The sequence below is a fragment of the Temnothorax longispinosus genome, chromosome 4 (assembly GCF_030848805.1).
Source record: "Temnothorax longispinosus isolate EJ_2023e chromosome 4, Tlon_JGU_v1, whole genome shotgun sequence".
Lineage (NCBI taxonomy): Eukaryota > Metazoa > Arthropoda > Insecta > Hymenoptera > Formicidae > Temnothorax > Temnothorax longispinosus.
The window spans coordinates 20,705,646-20,719,274 of NC_092361.1; the positions used below are offsets into that span (position 1 = coordinate 20,705,646).

The 13,629-nt window shown below is 36.9% G+C and overlaps 3 protein-coding genes across 7 annotated transcripts; 2 read left to right on the plus strand and 1 right to left on the minus strand.

Moving 5' to 3' along the window:
* Positions 1–58: 58 nt before the first annotated feature.
* Positions 59–8,392, plus strand: App (Palmitoyltransferase app). 4 transcript variants are annotated; one of them, XM_071777260.1, is made up of 9 exons: positions 93–1,146; positions 2,462–2,622; positions 2,786–2,944; positions 3,099–3,236; positions 3,338–3,492; positions 3,569–3,686; positions 3,812–3,924; positions 4,074–4,176; positions 6,568–8,392. In XM_071777260.1, exons 1-9 carry the CDS (start codon positions 998–1,000, stop codon positions 6,870–6,872), a joined length of 1,401 nt encoding a protein of 466 aa, XP_071633361.1. In that variant the 5' UTR covers positions 93–997; the 3' UTR covers positions 6,873–8,392. The 4 variants fall into 4 exon arrangements, with proteins under 4 accessions (XP_071633359.1, XP_071633361.1, XP_071633360.1 ...); XM_071777259.1 differs by lacking the exon at positions 6,568–8,392 and having other exon boundaries at positions 93–770; positions 4,074–5,348; XM_071777257.1 differs by lacking the exon at positions 6,568–8,392 and having other exon boundaries at positions 4,074–5,346.
* A 211-nt stretch (positions 8,393–8,603) lies between these two features.
* LOC139812444 (protein odr-4 homolog) lies at positions 8,604–12,001 on the minus strand. Of its 2 annotated transcripts, XM_071777270.1 has the most exons (9): positions 11,885–12,001; positions 11,145–11,677; positions 10,676–10,855; positions 10,130–10,335; positions 9,870–10,059; positions 9,606–9,785; positions 9,313–9,526; positions 9,055–9,237; positions 8,604–8,967 (listed from the first exon to the last, which is right to left on the minus strand). In XM_071777270.1, exons 2-9 carry the CDS (start codon positions 11,238–11,240, stop codon positions 8,783–8,785), a joined length of 1,434 nt encoding a protein of 477 aa, XP_071633371.1. In that variant the 5' UTR covers positions 11,241–11,677; positions 11,885–12,001; the 3' UTR covers positions 8,604–8,782. The 2 variants fall into 2 exon arrangements, with proteins under 2 accessions (XP_071633371.1, XP_071633372.1); XM_071777271.1 differs by lacking the exon at positions 11,885–12,001 and having other exon boundaries at positions 9,870–10,041; positions 11,145–11,584.
* On the plus strand, positions 11,652–13,612 carry LOC139812452 (type 1 phosphatidylinositol 4,5-bisphosphate 4-phosphatase-like). The gene is made up of 6 exons (XM_071777281.1): positions 11,652–11,886; positions 12,028–12,234; positions 12,311–12,448; positions 12,528–12,579; positions 12,696–12,806; positions 12,888–13,612. The coding sequence occupies exons 1-5, from the start codon at positions 11,824–11,826 to the stop codon at positions 12,779–12,781; spliced, it is 546 nt and encodes a 181-aa protein (XP_071633382.1). The 5' UTR covers positions 11,652–11,823; the 3' UTR covers positions 12,782–12,806; positions 12,888–13,612.
* Positions 13,613–13,629: the final 17 nt, after the last annotated feature.

Consider the following 13,629-nt stretch of genomic DNA (forward strand, 5'->3'; position numbering starts at 1 on the left):
GGGTCGCGAACGTTTGAATCGCGATCGCTCGGGTCGGCCGTCGGGTCACGTGGTGCCGAGTCACGTGGCGCTTTCGCGCGAGCCGCTTGGGGGCGCTGCGCGCGAGTGTTTCGCAGTTTCGCGAGCGACGGCGAGAGCGAGCGAGCAGCGAGCACGTCACGTCGTACGCGCGGCGTACTTCACGACGGTGTGCGTGCGTGTCTTCGATAAATAATGCGCGCTACCGTCGTCGTCCGTGGGCACATCGCGACGACCGCTACGGGGACGACGACGACGACGACGGGGACGATGACGGTTGCTTGAAGGAGGGGAAACGCCGACGGCGCTGGGGAAACCTCGGGTGGCGCGTTGTCCGACGGTGCTTCGCGTATACGTAGCCCCTCGCGAGTGGCCTCGTTGACCCAATTCCGACGAGCGAGGGCCTTTCCTTCGCGTCCGCGACCCTCTCGGCGATTTTTTGTTTCTTCGGACACTTCGGAGTCGGTGGCCTCCCCCCTCCTCCTACCCCTCAAGACGGACGACGACGATGACGTCGACGTCGCGCTGGTAGCCCAAGTTTTACACCGAACTCGCCAGGCCAGAACTCGTGGAGCAAGGCTGGCTCGTCCGCGAGGATGCCGTGGACACTCCTGGACTTTGAGAGATAACCGTGCACAGGAAGATTAAGGTTAAGTCGACGAACGCGAGCTTGATCCTGAACGTCCTCGTGGCGCGATCTCGATCGCAGGTAGAACCGCGAGCTCAACAGGCGACGGACAATCGCGGGGGAGGTTAGTGATTGATATAATTGATACATGGATGCTGCCGTTCGCAGTTTCCGCGTTTTCACTCCGGCACCGGGCGACGCGGGCGAGATGAGATATGTCTGTACGAGTTCACGCGCGGGAACGTCCGAGGGACGACACGATTGCACGATTGTGATAAATCGCCAGCCTGCCGCCGGGATCCGTACGTTCATATATGGCAGTACGTGAGAGAGGCTTAACCCCGGAGCAAGATGCCGCACGTCACGCGAAAATGGGAACTCTTCCCGGGCAGGAATCGCTTCTGTTGCGACGGCAGAGTGATGATGGCACCGCAGACCGGAGTGTTCTACGTCACCGTGTGCCTCATCGTCGGGACAAGTGGATTGTTTTTCGGTTTTGAGTAAGCGACGCGCTCCGTTACGCTTTGTCTTTGAAAGCTAAACCTCGGGGTATGATCGTTAGTAACTCGATGTACCGTAATCGAAGGTGCATTGGATCATTCGTGAAATTAGGATGGTATTCCTATGTCCAATCTGATCCAGTCTTATGTTCAAGATTGTCTTAGATTTGATCCCGGATGATCCTGAGATTCTGTCCATCCCGAGCATCCCGAGATCACGTTGGACCATACAATTATATACCTACAACCATATACATATGCTTGAATCTTAAATACAAGATTAGACTGTGAATACCGTCCTTAATCTATTAGTACATTGCGTGCCTTATCAGAATAAATAGATTGTCCTTCGGTTCTGAGTAAGCATTCCCTTTACTCTTGATTTTAAGGATAAACTTCAGTAGAGATAGAGTTGCTATAGCAACTTATGTATCCCAATCAAAGGTTCATTAGATACTTTGTTAGAGATTAGGATAATATTTTTTCATTAATCTAATCTTGTATTTAGGAGTCACAGATGATTTTAAGCTACCATGCAACCAGTGAAACAATTATACGGCATCTCAGGATCATATTCGAGATGATCCTTAAATACAGGATTGGACTACGAATACCATCCTTAATCTATTAATATATTGTGTATCTTATTATTAGAATAAGTGGATTGTTTTTCGGTTCCGAGTAAGCATTGTTACATTTGACGTTAAGGATAACCTCAGAGTTAAGAATAAACCTCGGTATAATTATCATATAACTCTTGTATCGTAACGAAAAAGTACACTGGATACTTTATGACATTAAGATGGTCTTTTTTTCATAGTCCAATCTTGTATTCAAGATCATCTGTGACCCTAGGTGGTCTTGAGATTCTATCCAGCCAATGAAACGATTATACAACGTCACAAGATCATCCTCGAGATGACCTTAAATACAAGATTGGACTATGAATACCGTCCTTAATCTATTAGCACACTGTACGCCTCATTGTCGGAACAAGTGGATTATTCTTCGATTCTGAGTAAGCGTTACATACGCTACGTTTGACTTTAAAGATAAGCCTCAGTATTAGAGTTGTGAAAGATTAGGGTATACTGTTTACCGTTAGTCTGATCTTATATTTGAAATCGTCTTATTTCTAATGTTGAAATTCCATCCAGCAAACTGTACAGAATCTCGAGATCATATACGCAGGACGATAGTATATTAAGTACAAGATTAGACCGTAAATATCGTTCTCGGTCTAGCAGCGGGAAAATTAGCTTTTATATACAACAGGATGAAATTTTTGGACAATGGTTTTCTTTTTCTTTTTCAGCTGTCCGTATCTGGCACTACATGTAACACCAGCAATACCAGTAATAGGAGCTTTATTATTTATATTCGTAATGTCTGCTTTGTTTCGCACAAGCTTTAGCGATCCTGGAGTAATTCCAAGAGCAACACCTGACGAGGCAGCTTACATCGAAAAACAAATCGGTACAAATATGATCATAGAGTACCTATTTACAGATATAGCGATTGCGCTGTTTTTCGTTTAGCTACTTTAAAAGACCAGTAATGTTTTAATACAGAGATAATAAGTGTTTATTATAAACATTTTTAATGCTGAATTGAAAAATTTTTTTTATATGGATTGTAGAAGTACCGAACAATGATAACTCCAAGACATACAGACCCCCTCCTAGGACGAAAGAAGTCTTGATCAGAGGGCAACCAGTAAAATTAAAATATTGCTTTACGTGCAAGATATTTAGGCCGCCAAGAGCCTCTCACTGTAGTTTATGCGACAATTGCGTAGGTATGTACTATACTTTATCAAAATTAGATATCTGAGGTGTTCGTCCTCCTTTTCACTCTCGCGTTATCAGACACTTGTCAGAATTAATCTCGAATACGATACTAATTTAATCACAGATATTGGGCGAGGGTCTTAAAGATAACTATTGTTGCAGAGAGATTTGATCATCACTGTCCATGGGTGGGTAATTGCGTGGGCAGAAGAAATTATAGATATTTTTATGCTTTTATAGTATCCCTCGCATTCCTTTGCGTTTTTATATTTATATGTGCAGTCACACATATGATTATGCGTGAGTAATCTTGATTTCCGGATCATTATAAATGAATGTATGCAAATGCAATTATGATAAAATCAGAACGTAACGTGTCTGTTTACCACTTGTGATTTTAGTTACGAAAGATAATAAGCCGTTTTTAGAAGTTGTAAAACTATCTCCAAGCAGCGTTATCGTGGGAGTCATATGCTTCTTCTCTCTTTGGAGTATCTTGGGCCTCGCTGGTTTTCACACGTATTTAACCAGCAGCAATCAAACGACTAACGAAGATGTAAGTACGTTTGACAAAATCACGTATCAATTATGTCTCGGCATTTTTCCTCAATTGCTGCTGCTGCTCCTCGTAGATTAAAGGGTCGTTCACGAATAGAAGAGGACAGGACAATTTTAATCCTTACAGTCAAGGAAATATCTGTGGGAATTGTTTTTATGTGTTATGTGGACCAGCTCCACCTAGTTTAATCGGTAAGATCTTTCGCGCGCACAAGTTGCATAATAATTCGTCTATGTGAATATGCAAGTCATAGAAGCTCAGGATATAGCTGTGACGTCATCCTTTAATTGTTCATTCTCGAATCATATCGTTCCAGATCGAAGGGGGATAGTTACGCCTGAATATCGCGCGGAACACGAACGAGTTGGTGATGATAATGTGATTACTAATAATAAGACATATGGTACTGCCAAAATTGTGCAGCCTCAGGTAATTACAAATTTATAACTTTACAGGCTGATAAGCCTACTTTTTAATCGTACATTTGAATGCAGTAGGATATTTCTCAGTAGGCAATATACGATATATAAGTATAATATAAAATATACATTTTTCGTTATTTTTATTTATTTTAACAGTCGAACGGTACGGCGGTTCAGACAAGCCCCAGCACGGATCTCACGGGCTCGATGAACAATTTGATCAGCGGTCAACATTCTCCAAGAATAGAGTCAATGAACGGTGAGTTGACCCTCTTGAGACATCCTACACGTTGTCCCGAGGACCTACCAAAATATCCGCGGCAATACATAAACGATACTTACGTGCCGCCGTATCCGGCGCAGCATTGCCCCGAGGATTCTATGAAAAATATTAATTACACCGAGGTAGATCGGTTAAATCCGGACTTTCAGAAATATCCGTGTAAATGCGAGGACGGCTTGCACAAGTATCCTCATAGGTGTAGGGAGGAATATCATAGGTGCTCGGATAATAATCTTATATACGACCAGTGCATAGGGGATCAGAAATACGGCATTGATCTTCAGAAATATCCTCAAAGATACTCCGAGGATCCCTTGCGTTACAGGATAAGCGAGAAAAACGGTTATACCGATCTGCAAAAGTTCCCCCAGTGCTATTCCGAAGATCCATTACGGCTCTCGCAGTCGCCGCATATGCTTAAATATAACAATTTGAGATGTGCCGAACACAGCTTAAAATATCCGATAACGAAGAACATTCTGCCGGCGCGTATATTAGGCACGGGTGGCATACCGATTATCGGGCAGACCGCGATTGGCCTCGTGGTAAACAGATTCGGTTCCGGACCGCTAGCTAATAATTTATCGTACGCGGAGAATTCGTTATGCCCGAGCGATAGTACGGAAGAGGATCTCTTGAATCGTCGCTTCATTATGAGTTCACTCAGTGACAATGAGGACATTTAACGTCTATTATCAACCGATAACACATTTTTGAATTATAAAATTCATTTATAGTAGAAAATGAACAATAAAATAATTTATTATTGTTACATTCTTACTAAAGAAATCTTGAATTTATTAGAAAGTTTTAACGATTAGACTCGTGATTCGTGCTATTCTAAAAAAAAAAAAATCTCATGTTGAGAAAATGTACTGATTTGTATATACATATTCACATATAAATGGTTATATGATTGTTCTTGATTCCTTTAATTGGGAATTTTTAAAAATTATATATACAAATGCCAAGTTGAATTTAATTGTTGAAAAAAGAGATCTATCTATTTATTTTTAAAAGTACCGTTTTGCATTACGCATAGATGTTTATTTTAAAAATATATTATGGTGGTATATAAATGAATTAAGGTATATACGATACCCATTATGTTTAATTGATGTGACTTTTCTTAATGATATTCTTCTTAATTTATATATATATATATATATATATATATATAATATATATATATATATATTTTACATATTACTTATTACATAAATAAATATTATATGCTAAACTTTTAAATCTGTTATTGCTTTTACACATATTCAATATTCCCGTTTAAAAAAATTATTTCGTATTTCTTTCATGAATGTTGCCAATGTTGCATAAGTTCCTTTCGCTATTATAAAAACGATGAAAGTGCATAATGCAAAGATTGGTTCATTTTTAATTCTGACAGAATGTAAATCTATTTGTATATATATTTATCTAAGTTTCTTAGTAATTAGTAAAATTTCGACATAATTCAATAAATTGTATTTCTCTGTTGTTTAAAATTACGTCCTGTTATCGAGGGCTCAGAGCGTACTACTCGGTAAGTTCACTTCAAACATTTTGATCGTCATTGAGTGTATGTTTTAATATACGAATGATCTGATTATTTCTTTTCACTAGCATTAATAAATCACCATACACGTGACATGTTTCTCTTATATTTTTACGAGACTAATTTTGGAGCGATACAATTAATTACAGGGTTTATGGCTTGTGACTAATCGGTTTTAATTTGATTTTATATTATAGGCACAAGACAAGATCTTATATGTAAATACTTACGTTAGTAAACATACGCGTGAAAATACCTCGATTTTTTGCTTTTTATTCGAAGGGAAAATTTCAATTCAATGTAATATTTTATTTTTCAACGTGCGTATGCTCTCTTTATAAATTTACAAAATTCGATAAGACACCTTGTAATACCAAATAATGTGACGAATATGGTTTGATATACTTTTTTTTTGTCTTTACGCATAAATGAAAGCAGTGTCCAAAAAAATTTGTGCAATGCTATGTTTAATGTAAGATGTTAACTTTACGGAATGTGTATTGAGGATTAGTGCATCATTAAGTGGGTTAATTGAAATTACGATAAAGCTTGTATCGCTGATATATTGTGTGTAAGAAAAACACAAGGCCACAACGCTGCACCTTTCTGATAATAATTGTATAATATAATTTTTTTTCCTTTTTCTGTCGATACTAAGGAGGTTTCATAACAGCTTGTACCCCTTCACGGTTTAATAGCAATTTATTTATATTTTAATGCTCTGTATGTGCACTCTATTTTTTTTTGTACAAGTTGTCCATGCAACACCACCGAAACGAGATATACTTATCTGGCATTACGAACTTTGCTTTTAGGTAGTACCACAAACAGTATAAGTCAACTTGTTACCAACGAAATACCGCTAGCGTCTCTCAATATAGCACCAATTGATATCGACGAAATCGCACCGCTGCCTTCTCGTCAGAGTGTCGTGGTCTCTTCCGCTCTGGATACATCTTCCATACCAACAGTAACTGTAACGACCCCTTTATCTGCATCTAGACTTAGACTATTGCAGGACACGACGATGATAGAGTCCGCCTTAGACTTGGATTCGTTGGAAGATGCGAGCGTCGGTAGAGGAAGCCAGTCGGGGCTTATAAAAATGGGCGTAGTATAAAGTTTCCGGCTGCAAGCCGTACAGATTAAGAATGATCGATTTCTGTCCGAGGACTAGTGCAGTTTCAACGTTACGTATTGAAATAAGGAACGCAATTTGCATTTTCATCGAGAAGCGTTCACGCATATGATAATTAAGTGCAAATGTTAATTGTTGTCATTAATTGCAACGGGATAGATATTTACAACGTTATACTTTTTCTTGGGAGAAAAAGTGATTTCGAGAAATTTATAAAATTAGAAAATTAAGTCACAAACAAAATGGCCGAATTCACATTGCTATGATTAAAGTACAAATATGATTATTTTGATAATTAAATTTATATAATTGCATAATTGTGTTGCAATAATGTGTATTTAAATCGTAATTCCGTATGACTACTATTTATTATATCATATTCACACATTGAACTCTATAATAATCATATGCCAGAAAGGTGTCGATGATATATTCCATTTTTCCAAATAATTCTGCGTTAAAATGTAGAATCGTCATTGAGAATGTAGAATCCGCCTAGGAGGTTTTAGAAAAATTTTTGGAAAGTATTATTAACGAGTTAATTAATTTATTATATACGTTAGATTATTCACGCAATTCTATAAAGTACTCAAGATTCTATAAAAAACAAAATAATGTTTGCTCGAAAGAAGATATTATAGTGATATAAAAAAAAAATCATGCTACTTAATTTCGTTTATGCAAATTTATATGTATAAGTTACGTCACACATAAGAAAATTTATTTTTTCAACTTATGGCACCTCTAATTGTTAGAAATACATACATTTTACATTATTTTATATGTATATATATACGATATTATAAAAACTCTAATGATTTTGCAATAGATGTAAAAAGTCGATAGCTACGTGTGTACAAACCATATTTCTGGCACTTGTTCGTGCTTATACTCAATGAGAGAAAAAGAATCAAAGTTGCACTATAGAGACTGGAATAAATATGTTTTAACGGGATGAAAGTAAGAATGAAGGAAAAGAGGAACGTTGCTTTCAGTACGAGTAAACGATATTTATTGCAGAAAAATGTTAAGAACTACGATATTTTTTCTGTTACGTTTTCCTAACATTCTTAGAGATATTGTCTTTTCGAAGGGATTTGTCGTGTACAGTGTAAAAAGTTTTGTAAATAAAATTTTCATACACGTTAGCATAAAGAATTTTACAGAATATTTACAAAATTTATTAAAGCAATGCAGTTGATAGCGAGCATTTAAATATTAGGATTATCACTGCCTAATTTATTAACAAATTTTGTATCAAAATTGCATGTTTTTACCTAATTTGACATTTATTATGCGATATATTATTCATATATGAGTAATATTAAAGACTATATTAATAACAGAGCAGTTGACATACTAAAGATATCAAGGATTGCCATTACGAAGACTAAAAATTCTAAGGTTACTATTCTTTTGTATATAAAAGTACGTGTGTATGATATGGTATATGTATATATTATGTAGATGTTATAATAAAATCCGCATATAATATAAAACAAGTTAAAGACATTTTGCAATATTTTTATTGTAATTCCTCGAAATATATTAATAAAAAGGAACAACGCATGCGTGAGAGAGCTAAACTAATTATACATTATTTTTGTTTTACACTAAAATCACACACTTTTAGATATAAAAGTAAAAGTGATTATAAGAATTCGATCTCATAAGAACGTAATGTTAGTTGGATTAAAGAAATTTGTATATACGTTAACTTTCAAAACATGTATATTAAATAATTTTTAAAATTTTTACATCAAAATTTACACGACTTCAAATATTACTTATTATTACTTTAAAATGGACATTTGTATATTACATGATATATATATTATATAAACAAATTGCTACGTTTTACGTGCACTGTGAGTAAAACGCAAATGCATATATTACATCATGTTGCTGTACGAGTTGTTATACATGAGTTGGTGCACGAGGATAGCAATCATCATTAAAATAAACGCAACGCTTAAACCGGTAGTATAAACAATCGCTTGATAATTTCCAATTTTATCGGCATTATTGTCCAACTGTTTAGTATTGACATCGCTTTGGCAGTAGAATTCCGTAGGATCTGCATCAATATATTCGGTTGTAAAACAATGTATGTGACTTCGAGTTGCTTACAATGATACTTTACATATTTTTTTTCTTCACTTACCAGCTTGTACCTCGACCTCTTTTTGAACCTGACTTTCTTGCACTTCGAGATCTAGAAGTTCTTGCAACGACAATAACGCTTCTTGCGGCCCTTCGCCGGGAAACAGATAATCCGATAACGTGACTTTATTTTCCGGTAATGCTATTAATACTCGTCTCGGTGGTTCATGCAACGTGATATTCTCTGAAACCACAAGTTTGCGGAATATAAGTATCAAATTCTACTATTTATATCACATGTCCTTCAGTCATGATTTACCTTCGGGAGAACCGTTTTCCTCCTCTATCAAACTATCCCAATGCATTTCCAATCTACTCGCCAGAGATCTCACTATATCTTCTTTCACAGCCGTATTGGCCTCTGCGATACTGGCTTTCTGATGTACAAATGTTTTGCTGACTAATTGTCCAATTAATCGTATCAACGCGCTGCATGCCGTCGTTTTTACATCCATATTACTGTTATCTTGTGACTAATAATAAGATAAATTGTGCTTAATTTTTTCATTATCTCTTTTTGTAAAAACTTTAAATAAATCTACTCGTACTCACGCAAGGAATATATAGGCTAACTTGAAGTGAATTACTGCTATCATTTGTCTTATTTTTACACTCCTTATTGTTCTTCTTTTTCTTGCCAAATATTTCTAACGTGTCATCCGGAGATCTGACCTCTCCCTCGATAACGATGAGCGAAGACTCGATTAAATCTACCACGTTTGTCAAGATATTCTGTAAAAAATTTATACTATCTATACTTAACACTATATTTAATGGTATTGTAAAAGAAAAATAAATTGTTCCATTTGTTAATACCTGTAATTGCTTCTTGAGAGTTTCGGGATCCTTGTCTGCGGCAATGAGGTACAATTTGTCAAAGTCTACCAGAGCTTCAAGTTGATACCACCTGGTTGCTTTTTCTTGGAATTTCCAATCGGCCGGTTTCAACATACTGTCCTTAGCGATGTCTATAGACTTGCAAATATATCTGAAAGTAAAAAAAACTCTAATTACTAAATTAGTTAAGATATAGCGTGGAACTTGCGTCTGCTTGAGGAACCCAGGCAGGAACGTACTTTTGCGTGACACTGTTGAAACTTAATATAAGCTTCTCATCCTGATTGTTTCCACAGAGGTATTTGTTATTCCACGACAAAGTTTTGTGAATTGCACCAAGAACCGATTTGAGCTTTTGCACATTGCTAGTATTGTCTAAGGTATCCTCGGGTCCGACAATAAATATGCCAAGTACCCACATTCCGCCAGGCAGCATTCTTGTGACCTGTGAATAAAACGCAAAAAAAAAAAAAAAAAACAATGTGTATTCAGCTTTATGTAACATGTTAGGTTGCTTCAATGTACATTAATTCCTTATCTTTCAAATTGTTTATAGATTTAGGATTTAGGTATATCTGTCTAGTCACTTGTCAAAATATTCATGTGTCATTTATAAAAAAGATACCATCAAAATTATTGACACATCACATTGATAATTTTATTAGATTGGAAACAAGCATTATATTTCTTTTGTTTCTACTCGTTCTCACAATAATTAAACGGTCCATAAAAATAAGGAATTAAATGTCCTATTTCGTAATCACGCCACAAAGACTGTAACACACATGTTTAGCGTGATCGGCAACCCAGCTCATAGGTATATCTTTAACAGATCTGATATACGTATTCGCTACATCCTGTTCTGCGGGCGCTGAGGAACCAATCAATGTTTCTTCCACGACATTTTTACTAAGAGGAGGCGGTGTCTTCGCTAAGTGCACAATGTAATCCTTTTGCCCGGAACTCTGTAATATCAAATAGAGGACAGTCAAGCAATGTCACATACAACTTATCGTTAAATTTAAAATACCACACGATAACAGAATTAAATTAAATATTTTGCCTTCAGTTCCAACAATCAAAGAGAAAATAAAAAATAAAGAATGTAACAGTCGTTGCTCGACTTCTGTTAATTTTAAATAACTTGGAATACGCTGAAATACGTTGCGTGTTTTCCATTTCTTATCGCATATGTTAAAAACGAGAGCATTATTAACATGCGACGCGGAGAAAATACTGAAAAACTGGAATAACCTGTCCTAAAATCAATCCTATCACATATCCATCGGGCTTAGCTAAGGATGCTAGATATGTGCGAAGGTGCTCCTCAGCATAAATTGTCCGTCCCATTTCTTCCGCGTGCTATCCTCTTTGATTTTTCTTAACTTCTCTTAACTTGACAGGAATGACAGGATCGCGACAATGCGCGAATCGTGCACGACAGTCGCGACACTGGCACCACCCATGGTGTAAAGATGGAAGCACATAAAATTGCAGGAGCCATCATGAGCAGAATGCAGAAGCCATATGCGCATGCGTTCAGCAGACACAACTGTTGAGTTCGTCTTATCAACACTCTGCGTTGATTGATTGGTTCTAAAAGTAAGAGCCAATCACGTTCGACTGCTACTCAGCGGCTTGGTCTGCTGAACGCGCCCTTTGTTTTATTGATCTTTAGCTCTTTTGTCAAAATGTTGCCTTCCACAGTCGAACACGTGTGAACACGTTAAATAACGGTTTGGTTCGATGTCCACATTGCCGTAAGATATCTTCCGTTGGTTCCTTTGCTAGAAGAAGAGGGATTGTATTCATTATCGTTGGGATTAATTAGCTGTACTGTAACGGTATTATCGCAGCGGAATGCGGAATTGCAAAAAAGTTGAGGCTCGAGAGGAAGTAAATCACGGCAACCGGAAGTCAACCGAGCGCCATCATGGCGCACTTTGTAATCGCATTAAAACGAAATCGCGAAAACGAATCCCGTTTCAACGTACGAGTGAGTAGATTTTTGAAGATTATTCAAAGCACAGACCCCATGTCCGGTGTACAATAGGTGTACAATAGAGTCCCGGTTTACAATAAGTGTTTTACTGTTTTAATCTCTAAGCTGACTTCCATTGTCTTCTTTTCTTGCCAGGAATGCGAGCCGATACGAAATGCACCACCTGGAAAGATGTACGTACGATGTCCGTGCAATTGTCTGTTCTTATGTAAAAGCTCCTCGCAGTGTATCAGCTGCCCCAAGCCAAATTGTAAACGTGTTATCAATCTGACTGATCTGACACCGAACCCCATACCGGGCATGCGCAAGGTGGGATGTGCCCATTGCCATGACACATTCTTGGTGAGTCATCAGAGATTATAGTTATTTTGTTTTATTGATCTTCAGCTCTTTTGTCTTAAAATGTTGCCTTCCACAGTTTAACACGTTTAACGGTTTGGTTCGATGTCCACATTGCCGTAAGATATCTTCCGTTGGTCCAAACTTTGCTAGAAGAAGAGGGCTTGCATTAATTTTCGTTGGGATTATAACCTTAGTAATTGCTATAGCTTTAACGGTAAGTGTACATACTCAATTTCTTGTTTGTATTGTTGGTGATCTCTATAACATCAATTTTATACCGTATATAATTATAGGTCGGGACCTATATATATGCAGGAAACGGAGGACTTTATCTAATTTATATTGGTGGGTATAAGCGGTATCTCAAATTTCGAAAATTGTCGATAAAAATTCGTCAACAACTTCTACTATTCAGTCGCTATTTAAAAAATTCGTCCATCACATTTTTGGATCATTTTCAGTTGGATTTCTATTGGGGCTCTTAAGCTTGGGTCGCGGCATTTATTACTGTACGATGAAGAACAGTTTGATAGAGGATCCCGTGTAGTCTCCCAAACAGCAGTGAGCAACCGGTAATATGAATCAAAACCCATTGAGATGAATGTCATGTAACCTATTTAGAACAAACGTTAATAGTAATGTGACATTTCAAGCCCTCTTGAGGCAAGGAGTATATGGGTATATACGCATGGCTATATGCAGATCTGTATTGTTTATTATAATGCGTGTACATACTGTATACATTCTTATATAATACGCATACACATGAATGTGTTTCGCAATCGGGAAGAAAGCAAATGTTTGCGACGCTTTCCCCAGGTAAGATAACGATCGTTGGAAATCTCTCTCAGAAGCCTGTATTTTTATACGAAGAATAAATTGTTCCTATGCACTTTTATATGTGCAAGCATAGAAGCAATTAGCTATCGGCTCTCCGTGCTTTATTTTACTTACTGACTAAAGAATACGCTTTATATTAAAATATACGTACAATCTACATACATGCTTTCTATAACACATTACGCGTATTAAGTGTATACAAATAGAATCGAAGTGCAAATGTGATCATATTCCAATTGTACGTACGAAGTAAGTTTTAAAACTCATATACGAGTCTGTACGAATCTGTTTTGAAATATATTCTTACATTCTATATAAAAGCATCTATATTAAAAACATAAAATCGCATTATTTCAAATAAATTTCTAAGTTTATAATATAAATAAATAATATAATATAAATAATGCACTTAGTGATACAAATCCAAATATAGAATTTCCCTGGTTATTACGTGAAGAATACTCTGTAAGATGTTTTCAGTTTTCGCTGTAAAGTACACGTGATATCATCGGTCATGAAAATATAGTCTTGTTGATTAGGTGTGTTTTCGTCATA